This window comes from Miniopterus schreibersii (genome assembly GCF_964146895.1).
Source record: "Miniopterus schreibersii genome assembly, chromosome: 14".
Classification (NCBI taxonomy): domain Eukaryota; kingdom Metazoa; phylum Chordata; class Mammalia; order Chiroptera; family Miniopteridae; genus Miniopterus; species Miniopterus schreibersii.
This window is the reverse complement of record NC_138114.1, coordinates 6,846,088-6,867,067: the sequence shown is the minus strand read 5'-3', so window position 1 is coordinate 6,867,067 and position 20,980 is coordinate 6,846,088. Positions and strand designations below refer to the sequence as shown.

The 20,980-nt window shown below is 36.8% G+C and overlaps 1 protein-coding gene across 3 annotated transcripts in view; it reads left to right on the top strand.

Moving 5' to 3' along the window:
* The window catches only part of PARG (poly(ADP-ribose) glycohydrolase), a 143,044-nt gene that overhangs the window by 59,443 nt on the left and 62,621 nt on the right, over positions 1-20,980 (top strand). For all 3 annotated transcript variants that reach the window (XM_081158508.1, XM_081158509.1, XM_081158510.1), the window contains exons 8-9: positions 7,256-7,348; positions 12,224-12,381. In XM_081158508.1, the coding sequence (XP_081014634.1) occupies positions 7,256-7,348; positions 12,224-12,381 (251 nt within the window). The remainder of the gene's footprint in view (positions 1-7,255; positions 7,349-12,223; positions 12,382-20,980) is intronic.

Genomic DNA, 20,980 nt, shown 5'->3' with positions numbered 1-20,980 from the left:
TCCTCATATCATTGTTTCTCACTCTCTCCCCCTCCCTCCCTCTCTAAAAATCAATTTTTAAAAGTTTAATGTTTTATACTTCTTAAATAAATATTTTTCGAGAATTTTCATTAAAGAAGATTATTAGTAACCTTTCAAAATTTTACTACAATCTAATTAGGTTTAAACCAATAGATAAAATGGATTAACTTGAGGTATTTATTACATTGATTGATTTGTGACTGGTCACTTTTTAAAAGCTGTTTGCTATGAACTGTTTGAAGAGGTAGATCAGTGGAAATTTTTTTCTTCAGTAAAATGACACTAGTTTTCTAATTTTTATCAGCAACGGATTTCACTTATTCACTCAAAGTTCAGTTGCCATTTTTTATTTAGTACTTTCTGTTTGCCAGACACTGTACTTAGCCATGTATATGTCTTTAGTGTTAGAGCACTGTTCACAGATGTAATTTTAGTTGATCAAGTACTATTCTAAGAAAGAAGCAAAAATCACTTCTCTTTGTATACTTACCGATACTTAAATAATTTATAATTGTTTGACAGTTGGCAAATTCCATTGCTCTTTTAGTAGTTTCTCCATGTTTCTGTCTGCTGAAGAAAGAAAGAAAGATAGCCTCTCCACGGTCACTGTGATGAGGTTGCAGTAACTACTCTCCTTCAAGATTAGGGCTGACATATTGAGGGGTCACAGAAAGAGCATAGGGCTTTCTGCTGTGAGGTTAATGAGGTCAGTGATCATGTCCATTACTGTTTATGGTTCTACCTTTATTCCTGGCACAGTGTCTTGCACATAATAAATGCTTAAATATTTGTTTGTTGGCCAATTGAATGAACAAACAGATCTATTGTCTAAAGAGAAGAGATGGGCAAAATAGCATTATAATTTTGAAACTCACTGTATCAGTTCTGAATGAGACATATACATAATCGATTTGTTAGACTAGAATAAAAAGATAAATGCACATATATGCAGAATTACGACATATAATTTTCTATACAGACTATCCAATAGAGGGCAAGGCCTAACTTATGGGAGAATTTAATGAAGCTTTCCTTTTTACCACAATATAAATGCTTATCTTCATTATGATCATCATCATCATTATTAGTATAAATAAACTGTATTATAATATATGATATATTATAAATAAATGTTTATTTATTAAGGTTTTTGCTACTCTTGAAGTTAAATGATTTACATTTTAAAAACCTTTTACTACTTATATCTTGGTTTGCATTGTATAGATTAATATTAAATAATAATTTGTAAAAGTTAGATTTGCATAAAGGTACTAATATATGAGAAGGGATAAAGTCATGCTAGTTTTTTAATTGTGCATTTCAAACAATAGTTGGGTTGGTTATGTTCTAAAATGACATTTTTCATGTTCTTATTAGTGTTTCCAAAGCAACATTAGACATAGGTCTGAAGCACTGACAGTTTTAAAAAAGCCCAGTGCAATAATGCCCTATCCAATAAATAAGTGATATTTTAAAGCTGTGACAGTCAGTAAAGCATGGCAGCAGCTACTCATATGTCAAATTTAAAAGACAAGGGCCTGGCCAGGCGTGGCTCAGCAGTTGAGCGTCGACCTAGGATCAAGGCGATCGGGGTTCGATTCCCAGTCAAGGCACATGCTCTGGTTGCGGGCTCGATCCCCAGTCGGGGGCATGCAGGAGGCAGCCAATCAATGACTCTCTCTCATCATTGATGTTTCTATCTCTCTCCCTCTCCTTTCCTCTCCCTGAAATCAATAAAGATACGGTTAAAAATAAATAAAATAAAGGACAAGGAAAGGTACCCAAAGGAGAAAATGCTGTCTGCCTAATTTTAGACACTTTAAGATTAAATGTCTTTGGGTTAAAAATGTTTGGATAGACACTTTTTTCTTATCCATCTTGCAAAACAGAGGTAAAACCCTGGACACTATATAAACATAAGAAGGCTTTGAAAGAGCAGAGAAGACTGCTTTTGTCTGTGGGGCCCTAGGAAAGATACAATACCAGGGTGGTATCAGCAGAGGCCTAGTGGTAAGAGCAAACTCTCACCCCTACCTAGTGGTATCAAGATGTCTCTCTTACGCCCTGGCCAGTATGACTCAGTGGTTAGAGTGTCAACCCACGAACCAAAGGGTCATGGGTTCGATTCCCAGTCAATGGCATGTACCTGGGTTGCAAGTTCAATCCCTGGCCCCGGGTGGGGTGCGTCTGGGAGGCAACCAATTGATGTGTCTCTCACATTGATGTTTCTCTCCCTCCCTCCCTCTCTCCCCCCGCCTTTCACTTTCTCTAAAAAAAAAAAAAAAAAAAAAATCAATGAAAAAAGCATCCTCAGGTGAAGATTAACAAAAAAACAAACAATGCCTCTCCCTCCTCGCTCTGGGAGTCAATAAAGGTGGAGTAGAAAACCTAAGTTTCTACTCTTAACTGGTAGTAATGAGGTGACTATCCCTTCCCCTGTCACAGATAGCCTATTAAAACAAGATTTAAATAAGATCCAGCATCTCATAACATAATACCCAAAATGTCTGGATTTCAATAAAAAATCACTCATCACAAGAACCAGGAAAATTTCAACGAAATTTGAAAAGACAATCAAAAGATGCCTACTCTGAGAAAACACAGATGTTAGCGTTATCTGACAAAGATTTGAAAGCAGCTATCACAAAAAGGCTTTGTTGTGCAATTGCAGACCTGCTTGAAACAAATGAAAAAATTGTCCCAGCAGAGAAATAGAAGTTATAAAGAACTAAATAGAAATTTTAGAACTTAAAAATACAATAGCTAACGTGAAAAATGCAATGGATGGGCTCAATGTGGGCAAGTGGGATGAGAGAGGAAAGAAGTGAGTGAGCTTGAAAATGAACAACAGAATTACTCAATCTGAATATCAGAAAGAAAATAGCCAGAAAAAAAAGATAGCAGTAGTTTAGGGACCTATGGGACTATAACAAAAGATCCATCAATTATGTCTTTTAATACTGAAAGGAGAGGAGAAAGAGGGCAGGGCTGAAAAAAAATACTCAAATAAATAGTAGCTGAAAAATAGAAATAATAGCTGAAAATTTCCCGAATTTGATGAAAGACATAAACCTACAGCTTCAAGAAGTTGATCAAACCCTAAAGAGGATAAACCCAAAGAAATCCAAGCCAAGACACATCATACCCAAACTTCTTAAAACTAAAGGCAAAGAAATGAAAGCATCAAGAGAGAAATGACAATGGATTTCTCATCAGAAAACATGGAGGCCAGAAAGAGAATGGCCAGCCTAGAATTTTTTTTTTGGTAAAAACAAGCAAGAACTTATTGACTGCAGCAAAAATGTACTTAGGTGAGACAAGGAAGGGCATAGAAGCAGCAGCAGGAGAGCCCAGGCTGGGCTGCTCTGGCTCACTGGGGAGTCAGAGAGAAGAGGGCCTTGGAGACAGGTTTAGGGGGTTAGCTTAGGACAAGCTGCTGCTGCCCATTGCTCTTCTCGTTGCAAGTCTCATGGGGTCCCTTCGAGGTCAGGGGATATATACCTGTGAGAGAAGGGAATGTCACGGGTGTGCTCCCTGAAGGGAGAGAGCCCAGTGAAACTTTCTTCATGACATTCTCAGATAAGGGAATTTGTCATTAGAATCTTTAAAGGAATTTCTTGAAACAGAAAGGAAATGATAAAAGATGGAATCTTGGAACATCAGGAAGGAAGGAAGGAAGGAAGGAAGAACAAAAGAAAAAGAAAAATATAGTATAGTATAATATACTTTTCTTCTTGAATACTCTAAATTATGTTTGACATTTTCTTTTACTGTTTTCAAAAATTATAACTGTCACCCTGGCTGGAGTGGCTCAGTTGGTTGAGGTGTTGTCCCATGTACTGAAGGGTCTCGGGTTCGACTTCCGGTCAGGGCATATGCCTAGGTTGCAGATTTGATCCCTGGTTGGGGTGCATGCGAGAGGCACCCAGTCCATGATTCTCTCTCATATCGATGTTTCTCTCTCTCTCTCTCTCCCTCCCTCCTTCCTTCCCTCCCTTTCACTTCTTCTCTCAAAAAAATAAAAAAATCAAAAAAAAAATCAATGAACATATCCTCAGGTTAGGATTAAAAAATAAATAAAATGCCCAAGATTCAAAATCAGTATGTTTAAAAAAATTATAACTGTCTAGTGTGGTTTTGAATTTTTGTAGGGAAATGTAGAAGGCAATTATATTATAAATGGGGAAGGGTAAAGGGATTTAAAGAAAGGCAAAAATTTCTGTAAGTTATACATAATGCTTAGAACAGCCAGTAAAAATATCAATTCAAAGAGATGTATTTAGAAACACTTCAGATAAATAAAAATGCAATTCTAAAATATGTTCAAGTAACTTACAGGAAGGAAGGAAAAGAAAACAAATACAAGAAATAGATTAAAAATGAAATGAATATGTCCCTATATATCAGTGATTACATATGGTCTAAATTCGCCAATTAAAATATATATGCAGAGTAGATTAAAACATGACACACTATATGCTGATTACAAGAAATCATTTCAGACAATGATGTAAGCAGGTTGAAAGTAAAAGGCAGTTTATTTGTAATAGCTAAAAACTGGAAACAACCAGAATATCCTCAGTAAGTGAATGGTTAAACAAATTGCTATATATTCATACCATGGAATACTACCTAGGAATAGGAAGGAATTAACTACTGATACTTGCATCGATTTAAATAGATCTGAAGGGCATTGTGCTGGTTGAAAAAGGTGAATCTTAAAAGGACATATACTGTATGATTCCATTGACATAACGTGACAAAATTATAGAGATGGAAAACAGTACCGGTCGCTAGGGCTTAAGAATGGTTGGAGGAAGGAGGTTGTGACTGCAAATGGGTAGCATGAGGGAGATCTTTGTTGTGGAACAGTTGTGTATCTTGATTTTGAGAGTGGTTACATGAATGTACATGTGATAAAAAAGCATAAAATGATACACACACACTGGTCCAGGATTAATGTCTTGGTTTAGATATTGGCCTATAGTTATGTAAAATGTAACCATTAAGGGAAACTGGGTGAAGGGCGAACTGGACCTGTCTGTATAATATTTTTGCAACTTCCTATGAATCTATAATTATTTCAAAATTAATTGTTTTAAAAACCAAAAAGATAAATTACAAATAAGAAGAGTTTGAATATTTTAAACAAATGCATTAATTTTATGTATTTTCGGATACAGGAAAGCAAGTAGAGGTGGGAAATTATAAAAGACAAAATGGGCCATGAATGTCATTTTTGTTATGCTTCAAATTATGATTTGGAGATTGTGGTTTTAACTTCCCAAAGGTGCCCAGAAAAGAAAAAATGTTAACGTCATCTTGTGTGTCTCTAAAAGAGTAGAATGCCTTCGTGAGTGTATTATTTTTTTAATTTAGCTTTTATTTTTATTAGCGTTAAAGAGGCTTATAATAAAGAGGCAGCCATTGAACCACTTTGAATTCTTTAGCTTTTTGTTTTTGTTAATCCTCACAGGAAGATATTTTTTCCTTTGATTTTTAGAGACAGTGGAAGGGAGGGGTGGAGGGAGGGGAGAAAGAGAGAGACATTGATGTGAGAGTGACAGATTGATTGGTTGCCTTCCACATGAGCCCCAGCCCGGGCTGGGGATTGAACCAGCAACCCAGTTAGGTGCCCTTGACTGGGAATTGAACCCGTGACCCTTCAGTATGTGGCCATGCTCTAACCACCGAGCACCACTTCCCAGGCAAGCTATTTTTTTTTAATGTTTTAAACATTAGGATTTAGCTATTATTCACTTTCCCCATCACCAATAACACAAGCCTTATTTATATTTTCCCACTATAGTTACCATATTTATTTCAATTAGATTAATACTCTGTTTTTTTTAGTTGGGTGGTAAAAACACTGTATTTAGGAAGATATGATTGCTTTTCCACTCTTCTACAACTTTTGTTTTCCCCAGATTAATAATCGTGTTGTGTTCATTTGCTTAGTTTTCTGTATATTTATGATTAATAGATATATCTTCATATCCCTGAATTGCAAATATCTTTCTATTCATTTTGAATATCAGTTTCACATTGTCCTAATTTAAAGAGGGTCATAAGCATAGGTTACAATTTTAGAGCTTTGGTATAAAGACAGTTCTTAGAAACTCGCTGTAAAACCAGAGTGAACATAAATTATCTTTGTTACTTTTTCTGTTTACACACAAACCCTGTCCAGCTGCAGATAGATGAATGGATATTTTTTATTTCAGCTCATAGCAGAGGAAATCTATAGATATTTGTGGATATCTATATTCTGATAGCAGAGGAAATCCATAAATAGTTATGAAAAGTCTGTATCCATCAATCCCAAACACTGGTCCATAGGAAAGTGAGGAGGGCTGTGGAATGGAGGCGAGAACACATGGGGTTCCAGTTCTGATTAGTTGCTTAGGGTAACCTTCACAAGCTAGGATGACCGGATGACCTCCTTCACCTCAGATTTCTTTTCTAGGTAATAGTGACAGGATCAGACTGGATTATAAATGTGACCTCTTCTAGTGCACATGTGATTTCAAGTAGATAAGTGATTTGCTTTAATCTTGACTATATCTCCAAATTAAGAGTGTTGTTATCTTCAGTACTTTTAAAGAAGTATTCTTGTATTTTGAGTGAAATTGGATTAAAAGGCCTGAAGTAATTTCTGAAACAGTAGAGATGGGAAATTATAAAAGACAACTGGGCCACGACTGTCCTCTTCGTTGTGCTTTAAATGATGATACGGAAATTGTGGTTTTAACTTCCCACGGGTGCCTGGAAAAGGAAAACTCTAAGGTCATCAGAAACTTCACTGCCTACTGTCTAATAGGTTAGATTTGACACATATAATATGCTCTGAAATAATGAATCTGACTTTTATGATGATTTCTTTAACTTCTAGGCTGTTGAAGCCAGATGGGTCCTTGAAGGCTTCTGAGAGAGTTCTTGATGGTCAAGCAGTTTTTAACTGATGTAACCAAGGACAGAATGTACTATTTAATTCACAAGTCTTTTATTAATTGTGACTGCTGATATGAAAGATATTTGGGATACTTAATTAATTTTCAGAGGGCATTATGGTGAATTACATACATTTGAAAATGCTTTTATAAGTTCGCCTAAGTTCACCTTAGTACCTCTGTTGGTACTGATAATGTGCATTATTGTGGGATCCTATGAAAAGCAGGTATGTAATTTAAGTTCATAACAAACATCACTGATAACATATTTCATTGGTTTTCAGGTACTTGAAGAAGCAGAAGCCCAACATTTGTATCAGTCCATTTTGCCGGATATGGTGAAAATTGCACTCTGTCTGCCAAATATTTGCACCCAGGTTAGTGGAAATAACTTCCTCCCTAGTAGCTTTCTTGTGACTCACAATTAAACTCTTATGGCTGAAGTCAAAGAGGCAGAAGAGAGAGATGGGTAATAGTTTTTGCCAAAGAATATGATGATTTTGCTAGAAAAGGTTAGAGGCTAAAGAGAATGCTACAAAAGAACATTAAAAATGCAGCATTCAATTTCTGAGCTTCCGTTTACACTGTTGAAGTTTGCTTACTCAGACTTCTTTTTTCTCTTTTTGTTTAAATAGTTTCTAACTTAAAAAAAAAAAAAAGTGGTAATTATTTCAAAACATACTAATGGTGTTAGAACATTTTATCTTCCAAATGGCTTACTACTACTCACCCATTGCTCCCCTACCCCCAAAGTGGTATATTGTATAACAAATGAGCTCATGGTACTTTCTTAACTTTTAAAAACAGAAGAAATAATCTGGTAGTATTCCATTTTGTTTGGAGTTTTTAGTTGTTTATAGCTATATAAGAAATTACTTCAAAATTTAGGGCCTTATGGGGCTCCCCCTCCATAAGCTGCTTGGGTGTCCTCATGACATGGTTGCTAACTTCCCCAGAACAAGCTACCGAAGGGAGAGAGCAAAGAAGTGTCGATGCCTTTTATGACCTAGTTTTTAAAGGCACCCAATATCACTTCTGTTATTTTTCTGTTCATTAGAAATTAATTGCTAAATGTAGCCCACACTCAAGAAGATAGTAATTAAACTCTACCTCTTAAAAGAAGGAGTTATCAAAGAATTTGCATACATATTTTCAAACCTTCACAAGAGGTTGTTGGCTTGTTCTTCAGGATTTTCTTCCTATGTTTCTCACAACAGTGGTTTGAATTTCCTTTGTCTTTTATTTCCAGGGCCAGCCCCCTTGCTTCATGGATGCTAGCCAGGCTTCTGCTTAACACTTCTCAGAGGCCCTGGGGACATTTGGGTGTGGAGCAGTTTTTGAATGTGTGGGATGGTCTCACACATTTCATTCTGTCATTGGGGCACCCCAAAAACCACAAGTATAGTTATTAGGACAAAAACAACAACAACATGCCCAGATGCCTGTGGGCCATGCTGCCGCTTTCAGTTGAGCACCATTGAATGTTTTCAATTTTGCTCTACTTGTTAGCATTTCACTGTGGTATTTCCAATTTTCTGTAACTTTAATTTTACCTCATTAATGCATTGTGTCTGAAATAAGTTTTTCTATTGTGCAGGGTAAATATATTTCAAAACTCATCTGGTTGTTTATGTTGGAAGTTATAGGCATACCTTGAGGATGTTTCAGTTTGGTTCCAGGCCACTGCAATAAAGTGAATATCTCAGTAAAGCAAGTCACATGAGTATCTTGGATTTCTAGTGTATATAAAAGTTATGTTTACACTATATGTAGTCTATTAAATGTGCAATAGCAGTGTGTCTAAAAAAACAATGTACATACCTTAATTATAAAATACTTTATTGCTAAAAAATGCTAACCATTATCTGAGCCTATTGGAAAAATGGTGCCAATAGACTTGTTGGATGCAGGGTTGCCACAGACCTTCAGTTTGTAAAAAAAACAAGGTATCTGTGAAGTACAGTAAAGCAAAACTCAATAAAACAAGGTATGCCTATATTTGCTTGCTTAGGTTTCATGTTTATTCTTTTTCCTTTCCCTCCTTGCTTTTTTCCTTACCTGGTAAAATCTCTTACTACCTCTTAGGCTCTAATTTTTACTTCCCCTGCAAAGCCTTCCCTACCTCTCCCAGACAAATCTAATCTCTCCTGTAGCACTCAGATAATATTTAGCACATTATTTTTTAATTTATGTTCTTTATATATCTCCTCTGATTATGTTCTTCTTCTAGGGAGATCCTCTTTGTGTCCTCAAGTTTAACATGGTGCTTATTAAATGCTTTTTTATTTACTTTTTATTTGATAATTTTATTATTATTATCATCATTGTTATTATTTGTTAATCCTCACTCAAGGGTATTTTTTCCATTGATTTTTAGAGAGAGTGAACGGGAGGAATGGGGTGGGGGGAGAGAGAAGGGGAGAGAGAGACATCGACATGAAAGAGACACATCTATTGGTTGCCTCCCACACTCACCCTGACTGGGCCCGGGGATCCAACCTGAAACCCTTTGGTGCACGGACCAACACTCTAAACACTGAGCCACACCGGCCAGGACTATTTTTTATTTTTTAATTACAGTTTACATTCAGTATTATTTTGCATTAGTTTCAGGTGTACAGCATTGTTGGTAGACAATCATATACTTTACGAAGTGCCCCCACCCCTGATATTTCCAGTAACCACCTGGAACCATACATAGTTATTACAATATTATTGTCTGTAGTCCCTATGCTGTACTTTACATCCCCGTGACTATTTTGTAACTATCAACTTGTACTTCTTAATCCCTTCACCTTTTACTCTCAGTTCCCAAACCTCCTCCCCTTTGGCAACCATCAATCTATTCTCTGTATCTATGAGTCTGTTTCTGTTTTGTTTGTTCGTTTATATTGTTTAGATTCCACATAATTAAATGCTTTTTGAATTCAATGTTTAGTTCATAATTGACAGTAGTATGTTGCCTTTATACATAAATCACTTAATCTTCTCTTCCTCTCATGCTTTAGGAGAGAATGTTTTTATATTTTATTTAATGAAATATATATTCAAAAGCATCTAAATTTGTAAGCTTTAACAAAGCACTTGGAAGACCAAAATCAGACTTGTGGCTCCCAACGTTTTATCCTGATTTAAAATAGCTGTTCTTCCATTAGTGTGTTAATAGGGGGAACATTTTAATTCTGTGCTCTTCCTACTGAAAAGTAAATCTCTGCTGCACAAGTTAACATTTCAGTTTGGTATCAGAATAGATCTTTGGCAAGTTAAATTGCATATGCTGTTATTTAATGATTTATCACATTAACATTCTCTGGACCAAATCTAAATGGTAAATATTAGATTTATAAAAAGAAAATTAAAAGAAACAAATTTTAGATTGTGCTTTGGAAAGATCTTTGTTTATATTAATCAGTCTCTTATTTTATTTAGCTCAGAGCTTGACGGTAAGATTTACATCCTCTGGTTTCCTCAAATGAACTTTAAGGCATTTCTCCTCATCAAGAGAGCAGAAATCATGTATTCTATTTAAAATTGTGCTGTTTGGTTATTAGGAAAACAAGGAATGGTTGTGTTAAAGTTTGTTAAGCCTAAAATATCACCATCAACTTTTAAAATCATTTTTGTGGTTAACTTCGTAAATTAGTTAAAATCTCATTTCTTACTAAAACCAAGTACCAGTTTGCTTTAAACCATTGATTGACACATTGTTACCTTTTCTAAACTTATTGCTGGATTGTAAATAAATGTGTAGGCTGGGAAATGGAGATCAATATGAGCTATTTCCTCTTTCTTAGGAATAGTGATTACTGAGGCCTAAAATGAGAGAGAATTTTGGATACTGAAGTGAAAATAAATTCTTTATGTATCCCTTGTTTGTTTTACCTTTGTATTGTTCCAAGAGAAATTGTTGAACTGCAAGTTTAACCTTTTCTTTTTCTAGAATATTCTTCTTCTAGCAGAGATAGGTATTTTCTGTTACTTGGAGATAAGTTAATTCTTAGAGTATTACAGTTTTGATTTGCCTGGCTGCCTTTCCTCAGTGTCACTCCTGATGTTGATTCCTGAGACCGATCAGAACAGTTTTCCTTGCATGCTGGTTTGTGGTTAATGCAGGTGTACAGGATCCTTAGTTCTGGCTCTGATTGAAAGAAGGAAAAGCATCCTCTGGAATATTTTTAATTTAACAATTGATATATAAAGAGATGTTGGCAGTTGGTCTTTGGTTTTACCCTTGTGTCTTTAAACATATCGGTTAAACATTTAGAAAAGAATAAAACCTGCTGGATACAATAATCAGGTCCTGTGGATTATACTGAAACTAAAAGGTCAATAAATTTGGACTTGGTACAACTAGAAGGCATTTCAGACATCAAAATTTTGAAGATAAAATGTCCTGCTTCTTCTTTGACTTGGAATGAGTAGGTAGGAAATGTCTATCTTCTTACAAGTTATACATAAGTCTATATACATACATATTCTATTCTATTAATTGCTGTCATAAAATTAGATTTGAGTCTTATAAAGAAATTGTCACCCAGCTGGCATAGCTCAGTGGTTGAGCATTGACCTATGATCCAGGAGGTCATGGTTCGATTCCTGGTCAGGGCACATGCCCGGGTTGCGGGCTCAATTCCCAGTCAGGGGCATGCAGGAGGCATCCAATCAGTGACTCTCTCTCATCATTGATGCTTCTTTCTTTCTCTTTCCCTCTCCTGTCTTCTTTCTGAAATCAATTTAAAAAACCATATTTTAAAAATCTTCTTTAAAAATACTGTCAATGTGAAGTGTGATTCAAATTTAGAAGGAAGACTTATTTAATTATTTTCCTTAGATTATTTTATTTAGGACTAAAAGAGAAAAGTTGCTCTGTCCAGCAATCTTTAATATAAATGAGAACAAAACTTTGCATATGCAGCAATAGTTAAACTCAGCATTGTATTTTTCTGTTTCATCCTTTGTTTTAATTTTTTATTACATGGGCAGTGTGTTTTTATTTCTTACTTGCTAAAGCAATCTTGTTTTTCACTAATAAGTAATGTTTTGTGTTCTCTTCACTATCATTATTATTGATCAGAAATCTACAGTTAGTCAAACAAGTACATATTTCTAATGGTATTGTTGATTTAAGAATTCAAGAATGGCCTGAAGTTTTTTCTACCTTAATTTAGTAAATGCCATTTGGTGCCTCTGCTTTTGAAATTGCTAAACTAATTATTGCACTTCTTGCCTGAATCTTTTGTTTCTTCTTTCAGCCAATACCGCTCCTGAAACAGAAGATGAATCATTCCATCACAATGTCACAGGAACAGATCGCCAGTCTTTTAGCTAATGCATTCTTCTGCACATTTCCACGTCGAAATGCCAAGATGAAATCAGAGTACTCCAGTTACCCAGACATTAACTTCAATCGGTATGTTTTCAGAGAGCCTCTGTTTAACTGAAACAGAGAAGTATGGAAGAACTAATAGTATTTATTGAGCAATTTGCCATAGGCCAGACACTTTCCGTATACTTATGTGACATACTCCTTACAGTAGAGTGAGTTGAGTGATATTTTTGCCATTTTGCAGGCAAGATAAGTAAAGTTTCTAGAACTTGATTAGGGTCCAGGAGCCAATAAGTCACAGAGCTGAGGTTTAATCTCAGGCCTGTCTTACTCCATGGTCCATGTTCTTTCTATCCTGTCAGATTGACCTCCTCCTGCAGTTCCCTGGATTCTTCATGCCTCTGCAGTGTGATATTCACAGGAACAGTTATTGAACATTATATTCTTTGTATGCTGAAAAATGTTAGAGCTGGAGTGCAAGTCCTCCTTTTCTTGAGGCCTGAGTTTAAAGTCATGAGGCTGACTATCTTCTAAGACTTGAAAAACGTGTGTTAAGGTGAAAAGCAAAAGTGAAAGTTGACTTTGACTTTTTATAGACTTGACTAATTTATCAATGCAATAGTTTCAAAAGGAAGACAAAAGACTAATACATTGTGAATGTATTGATAAAGTTTTAAATTCTAACCATTTTTCCAAGTGATCACTGTCTCTATCATCTATACAAACAAAAACACTGTAAAACCTTCTTGGCAAATGAATACGATGTCCCCCCCAGGCATACTTCTGTTTGTTTCTTTTTTACCTGAGAATTATCCTTACGGCATCTATTGATAGTATATAAGTTTTCTTCCCTGATATCAGGGCCTTCAGAAAGTTGTTATAATGCGTGTTCCTCTTTCCCAGTAGGCTGTGTAATGTCCTCCACTACCTCCCTCTCATTCCCATCTCTTGCCTCGGAGGCGGGGCAGTGCGGCAAGTGAGAGCAGGAGGTGCAGTCGGGGAGCAAAGTCCGCTTTTGTGTGCCATTCTGTTTGTCTTCAAAGTTGAATGGTGCATTCATTAATGACACTTATTTGAGTTTACCTTTTAAATTTTTTTTAAACTTTTTATTTTGAATTAATTTTAGATATTTAGAAAGGTGCAACAATAGTACTGAGTATTCCTGTACACAGCTCACCCAGCTTCACCTTATGTTAATACTACTGTGTAACATACTATGTAACCATAGTAAACTAATCAAAACCAGGCAATTAACACTGTTACAATACTATTAACTGAACGAGGGACCTTATTTGATTTGAATTCTAGCAGTTTTTCTGCCATATTTTTCTGTTCCAGGATTCTCCCAGTTTCCACATTATATTTAGTTTTCTTTTCTCCTTCACCCTGTTCCTTAGTTTTCTTTTCTTTCATGACTTTGACAAGTTTGATGACTACTCATCAATTATTTTGTAGAATGTTCCTCAGTTTGGGTTTGGCTGACACTTTTGTACAAATGGAATGAGGTCATACATTTTGGCAGAAACACCACAGAACTGATGTTGTGTCTTTCTCAGTGCATTATGTCAGTGGGCTCATGATGTTGACATGTCTTATTACTGGTGATCACCTGACGAAGGTGGTGTCTGCTTTGGTTTTCCACCGTATAGTTACTGGCCTTTCCTTTTGGATTAATAAATATCTTGGGGGAGATATGTTGGCACTATACAAATGTTTTGCCTCACATTTCCCCCCACTAATTTTAGCATCCATTGGTAGATCTTGTCTGCAACAGTTATTACTATTGTGATTTTTAAATTCCATCTTTCCTCTTTCGTTTATTAATTGGGATTTTATTGTAAGGAAGAGCTATCCCTTCGCCTTCTCTCTCCCGTGTTTTATTGGTGTGTGTGTGTGTTTTTAAAATATCTTAATGGATTTATGAATATTTATTTTATTGTGTGAGTTAAAATTTAACATTATCATTTCTTTTGCTTCTCAAATTGTCCTAGCTTTGGCCATTAAGGCTCCTTCATGTTGGCTGCTGTATTCTTTTAATAAGCCCCCACCTTTATTTTGAGCATTTCTTGCTTTCTGGCATCAGAACATGTTCCAGATTCATCTTATTTTTTTCCATGGCCCAACTCTGGAATCAACCATTTTTTCAAGAAACCCTGGTTTCTTTTATTGGAAATGGTATTTAGAAACCAAGATCTGGGTGATAGGTGTGCTCATTGCTACTAAACTGTTGTTGTCTCTAATGCCACTTACTTTATATGGGCAGGATTTCTTACAACAGCACAGGCAGTATTAAAATGGATTCAGAGTTCTCTGCAGTGACATTGACTGTTAGCCCCAAAGGCATTATTTTTAGCTTCTTGAAATTTACAATGCTTCTCTCTCTTACGGTGTTAAAAATTCTAGAATTTAGCTGGTTAGTACTTAATACATAAATTTTTATTAAAACCAAGCCATACACACCTTATACAACTTATTGCATTTTATTTTATTTATGTGTTTGGCAAATGAAAGCATAGCAGATGATTTAAATATATGAGTACTTTTAGACTAATAATTCTTGGGCTATATTTTTAAGGCTTTCGGGCATTAAAATATCAATGAAAGTTTTTGTTGTTATGTACAGTTACTCTCCATTATCAACACCAAAGAGGAGTTGGGCAACAAACAATAAAAAATAATATCATCTGTGTAAGAGAATGTGTTTTTAACCTGTTTTCCCAAATCTGTACATTAGCTAAGTTTGTTTTAAGAGAATAGTATTTAGTTTTATAGTTTAATTCTAATATACAGTGAACAGTTACAGTATTCTCCACAGTATGTTACGTGCCTTGGGATTACAAGAGAAGGGACAAGCTAATTTCTGACTGTGCCTTTCTGCCCTCCACATGGCACTTATTCTTCCTTCAGGCCTCAGTTCACCCATCCCTGTTTCTGATAGCTCTCTGATCCTGCCAGGGTAGGTTTCCTGCCCCTCTGGGTTCCTGTGACAGCCTGTGTGCACCACTGTTAATATGAAGGAGAGGTACACAGCATCATGACACTGTACTAGTAAAGGATGTAAGTTGGTAAATGAAACTTTCCTGGGGGGAAATAACTTTTGAACTAACCATGAAAGAGTGAGTAGGAGTTTTTACCAAGGAGGAAAGGAGAGGTGATTGCATTCTAGGCAGAGGGAACAGCATGAACAAAGGCACTATGGTGAAAAGGACACCACAGGCCCAGGAACTGATACGAAGGAGTGGGGAGAGGCCAATGTACCTGATCAGAGTTATGTTTTCAAAAGTTTGTATCGACTAGAATGTGGGAACCCAGTGGAGAGGGGCCAGAGTACAGTGAGCTTATTATTACCCAGTTGGGAAGGGAGGCTGTTGCCATACCCCAGGAAAGAGGATGGTAACTGGACAGTGTAGTGGTGGGGGTGGAACTGTGGAGACATGTGAAGGACAAGTCAGTTTGATGGAATGGACTGGATTGGTGGCTGGAGGAAGAAAGGCATCCAGCATACTTTCTAGGTTTGTATTACCAGGAATGTGCCTTCAGTTTTCTCTACTTTCTTACTGTACTGCCTACCCTGTTTTGTTATAATTGCTTGTTTAATTCTTTCAGTGGGATAGGGATCTTATCTTTCCTTTTTTGTTGTTGTTTTCATTAACTCTCATGCATTGTAGGCCTTCAGTAAATCCTTGTGGAGTGAATGAAAATAAATCTGAAGATGAAACACTTGAGAAATCAAGTGACGGGTTAGTGGCTGAGTGCTAGTGCTGTCACTTAGACTCTTTGTCCTCAGTTTGCTGTCTTTTACTTCTCAGACTGCATCTCATTCTTAGGAATTAGGAGATGTTTTATTTTTAAGCCATATGTAATTAACAGTTTTTATCTTTGATGTCTCTAGTTTTGGGGGCAGGACTGAGAGAAAACAAAGAGTATTGGTATCTGTAATTGCTGTTGTGTGAAGAATCTGTTTATTAAATACAATTTTTTGCCTATTTGAAAAATTATTAAATATTTACTATATAAGTAGACTAATTCACTAGTAGTAAAGGACTTTGCATCTCTTGCAGGTTTTCTTAATATAGAAAAGGAAATGGTCAAGTTTTATATGTAAGAAGTAGACATGTCACTTTATAGAAATATAATTATCTGTTTCCAGATAATTTATTTTGGAATAAATGTTTGATCAGCCCTAGAATCTGCAGAGATGCTGAAAATTATAAAAATTCTATCCAAAATTCTGAAGACTGTCCTAGTGGTTCTAGGTTTTTGGTTTTGGAAAGTTGTTCTCTAATTAATAATGCTTTAACATGAGTGCTTTAGTTGCCACTTAGAGTTAGTTTCTGTGCAAGAGTAACGGCTGATGCATGCATCTTCATGGTCCCTGGGATGACCCTTTGCTACCTTAGTTACAAGCTTTCTCAGAAGATTGATTCTTTGACTTAATTGTAGACTTTTAAATTTTTTTGATAAGAGTAGTATGTTCTCTTACTAAGTTAAGATTGTATCAGAAAGCCTCTTTTCTAAAAAAGTTATTTTTTAAAAATGTATTATGGCTATTTTCAAACATACCAAAAATAAAGAGAATACTATTATGAACCCGTATTTTTGTCACCCAGCTTCAATACTTTGTAATTTTTTCCCCCTCTTTTTTTCACCTATCCAGCACCACTCCCCCCCCCCCCGAATATTTTTAAACTACATTAAGAACTCAGTATTTAAACTCTCCACAGGTAACTTTTTGTTGTTAATTCTCACCTGAGGATATTTTTTCCATTGAGAAAGAGGAAGAGAGAGAGAAAGAAACATTGATGTGAGACACATATCGATTGGCTGCCTCCTGCACACGCCCTGACTGGGCTGAGGATCGAACCTGCAACCCACATATGTGCCCTTGACCTGGAATCAAACCGGTGACCCTGCATTGTGCAGGCAGACGCTCTGTCCACCGAGCCACACTGACTAGGGCCATAGATAACTTTAGTCCTATATCTTGTTTAGATGTTTATAGCCTCTATCTCTGAAAGGCTTAAGATTCTCTGTGGACAACTATAAATAAATGTACATTCTTCATCAGTAAAACAAGAAAAAGCACAAGAAAGGGAGCAAAAGGTTAGGCGTGATTAGAATCAGCAATTGTAGGTTTTAACAAGGAATAAAAAATTATAAATGGAATATGATCCAATTATGTTAAAATATCTGTACCTGTTAATATCTTCTGTATTCACACCTGTGCACATAGATGTGTGAGCACGGAAATGGACCAACAAGAAATGAGTTGAAACATCATTACCACCCTGGCCGGTGGCTCCGTTCACTGAGTGTCGTCCCGTCCCCTGCACAAAGGTGTGGGCTTGATCCCGGGTTGAGGCGCACATAGGAGGCAGCTGATCGATGTTTCTCTCTATCCCCCTTTCTCTCTAAAATCAATAAAAACATATCCTTGGGTGAAAATTAAAAAAAAATGCAGCTTGATGCAGCATTTAAAACATATATACGATTACCACTGATGGTGAGATAGAAACATTCAACGCCCTTACTCTCTTCTATATTTTTCAAACTGTTTATAATGAGCATATATTACTTTTATAATGAGAAGAAAAATAGTTACTTAAGAGGAAGAACAAGTCATTCATCAGAAATGGAGCAGAACTTTATTCCTTCCTAATTACAGCCCCAGTAACGTCACCTTTTACTCTGACTTTTCCGTTTAGCATGTGAGACAAACACCAGGGCTCTCTGAGGGCAGGGTCCCCGCAACACTGACAGCCTTCGTTTCTCAACCATAAAGTGGACCACAGGTTTGTTTTTCAGCTAAACCTCCGACAGGAGCACTAGGACATCTTGGGAACAGCATCTCTATCTTTCCATTGTGCGTGGTCATTTATCCTGAAGACTGAGCTGGTTGGTTCAGTGTCAGCATGTTAGGCTTGATGGGAAAAGAGGCTGAGCCACTTTTCTGAAGGAAGGGAATATGGGTTAGAACAGTGTGAGCATTTTATGTAAATGACTGTTGTTTTTTTGGTGGCTTTTGTGGAATGCCTTATGCCAGCACAAGTACCTCTGCTTGCTTAGCATTATCTGAAAATTTTTTTGCATGAGATTATCACTTTATAATAGCTAATATTTATTAAGTATCAGCCATTTACCAATCACTGTGCTATTTTAAATTTAATTCTTATATTAATCTTATCAGTCAGTATTTTTCTCATTTTTTCAGATGAGGAGATGAAGGCTTAGAGTTAACTGGTATAATTGGGATTCAAACTCAGGAGTACAGAGGCAACCTCTCGAAGCTGTATCCCTTAACCACTCTACTATGTAGCCTCCTTTCAGTGAACCATATTAATACTTCTTACCTCATAGCTTGTCAGAAATTAGAGCTACCCTTAGAAATAATTCTTGATCTATAAAATGAACCTTAGCCATTTGTCAGTCCCAAGTGACCATGAGAAATTTAAACACTGTATCCCAGTAGCATTTTCGCCAAATAAGAGTTTAAGTGGGCCTGCTGAAGAGTTAAAACAGGTATACTCTTGTCTTCCTGGCTGACGGATGTTTTTTTGGTCACCAGAACTCTGAAAATTAATTAAGGCAGGTAAAGCCTATAGCAGTCTGTACAGTTGCTTTAGGGACTCGTCAGCAAGCAGGATGTCTGCACTTGCTTCTCATTGAGATGGTGGGTGTTTCAATACTAGCAACCAACAGGAACGAGGGTTATACATGACAGCTCACTTTGATTCTATCGATGCATGTTTCTTGGTGGGGAAGCGTCTATCCTAATAGGTTCAGTTTGAGTAAATGACTTGTCAGCAGAGCTGGGAATTGAGTATTGTCTTCTGCTCAAACTCAGTGCTCTTTCATGATGCCTTTCGTCCTCAAGAACAAAATGCTCTTGAATGTGATCCAGAAACGGAAAACAACCCAAAGTTCCCTTTTTTATGTGGCTTATGAAAGATCAAGTATACCTAATTTGATGAGCCATTTGGTAAGCTGATTATGGAACATGTTGTGTTTTCTTTGTTGCATAGTTGCTATTTATGATGATGGTTTCTGGCAGTTGGGAGCTGTGTGTGTGTATGCACACGCATGCGTATTGATTCTCACAAGAGGTATGACTAGCTAGTTGATTGAATAAGAAAAATGGTTAAGAGTATGTGGTGGGAGGCTGACGTCAATAAATTGAATAAGTCTTCCTTTTTAAATTTATTGTTGTGTTCTTCCAGCCCTGCTTAGTTATGTTAAATATCCTTGACCTTTTCCCCTGCTTGCCTTTCAGGGCCTAAACATTCATTTAAAGGCTTCCAATGTGATTAGCATTGATGCTTCTAAGATTGCTTAGAAACTGATGGCCAGAGATTAATTGTGGGCTGCAGCAGTGGTCAGCCCAGGAGGCTTTTACATCTGCCTCTTCCCTGGATTGAAAGTGCTGCTGCGGCCATATGGCAGAGTGCTGCACAGAAAAGCCAAGCTTTCTGGCTGGGTTTTGGATTACCGTTTGCTTCCATTTTAAAGTGGAGGTTATAGTGCTTTGGGCTTGATTTACTGTGTACTAAGGGGATTAATCCTTAACTTGAAATCACATAGGGGGTGTGTCTAGCATCCAGTTCCCATAATGTTATCCATATGTCATCCAGGAAAAGCTTCCTAAACTAGGTTTCTCTTCATGGAAAGGAAACTACCAGCTAATGAATATTGACCTTGTTTGACTTAATTCCCTTGAAAAAGAAAAAGGTTTTTTAGAACAAAGGTAAGGTTGCCTGGACTAGCTTTTTCTGTTCGCTTTCTTTAATAACCTGTAATTGTTCAGTTAAGTGTCAAAATGCCTCCCCTGCATGCAGGAGGCTATTACAGCCTAGTTTATGTTCGTGTTTACACGCATGCCTGCTGACCCAAAATATCATACCCAGGACCTGAAAATCTAACTTTAAAGAAAAACTGGTGTTGAGAAATTAAAAAAATTGGATGGTGCTTGATTATTATGAGAAGTCTAATTGTCTCCAGTCTCTTGTCTCTCTGTCCATGTTTGTCTCTCTGGGTGTCTGTGTGTGTAGTTTCTGCTTCTCACACTCCCCTGTCTCCAGCCCCATTTCTCTCTCCCTTTCTTCTCCCTCTCCCTCCTGCTCTTTCTGTTTTGCTCCTTTTTTTGGTTCTATCCTCGGTTCCTTTGTCTTCCAAAAACTGTCCCTCAGATAATACATCACTCTTCTGATCACTTTCACTCATGCTGCTTGCCTATGTTTTTATGTTATTTTTCACTTGCTTCCATACCAGGATAATTCATTTTATTTGGGTGGCTATACATAGTACTATAATATTTCACAGCGAAGTCTGAGAATTGGCGCAAGGGTTTAAACCAGCTTCATCTTCCCTGACTTTCTCTCCGCCCCCCTGTTCCTCTGCGCCTCCAACACCCCCCCACACTTCCCTGCTCCATGGGGAAGATGGGAAAGTGTATTTGGTTATAGAGTGATTTGAGATTGGGCTTTGAAACTCTCATGCAATGAATAAACAGGATACACTGAGATTCTGCTTGATTTGCACCTCCTGGGTTTGGCCCTGCAAAGTAAACAGTGGTACGCATTTGCAGTTGGTGAGAATAGCCACACAGTCTTCCAGGAAAGTCCGTATCCCTAGGGTAATCAATCTGTACTCCCACGAGGCTCCTAAGGTTAATAATTTGTCATCATGG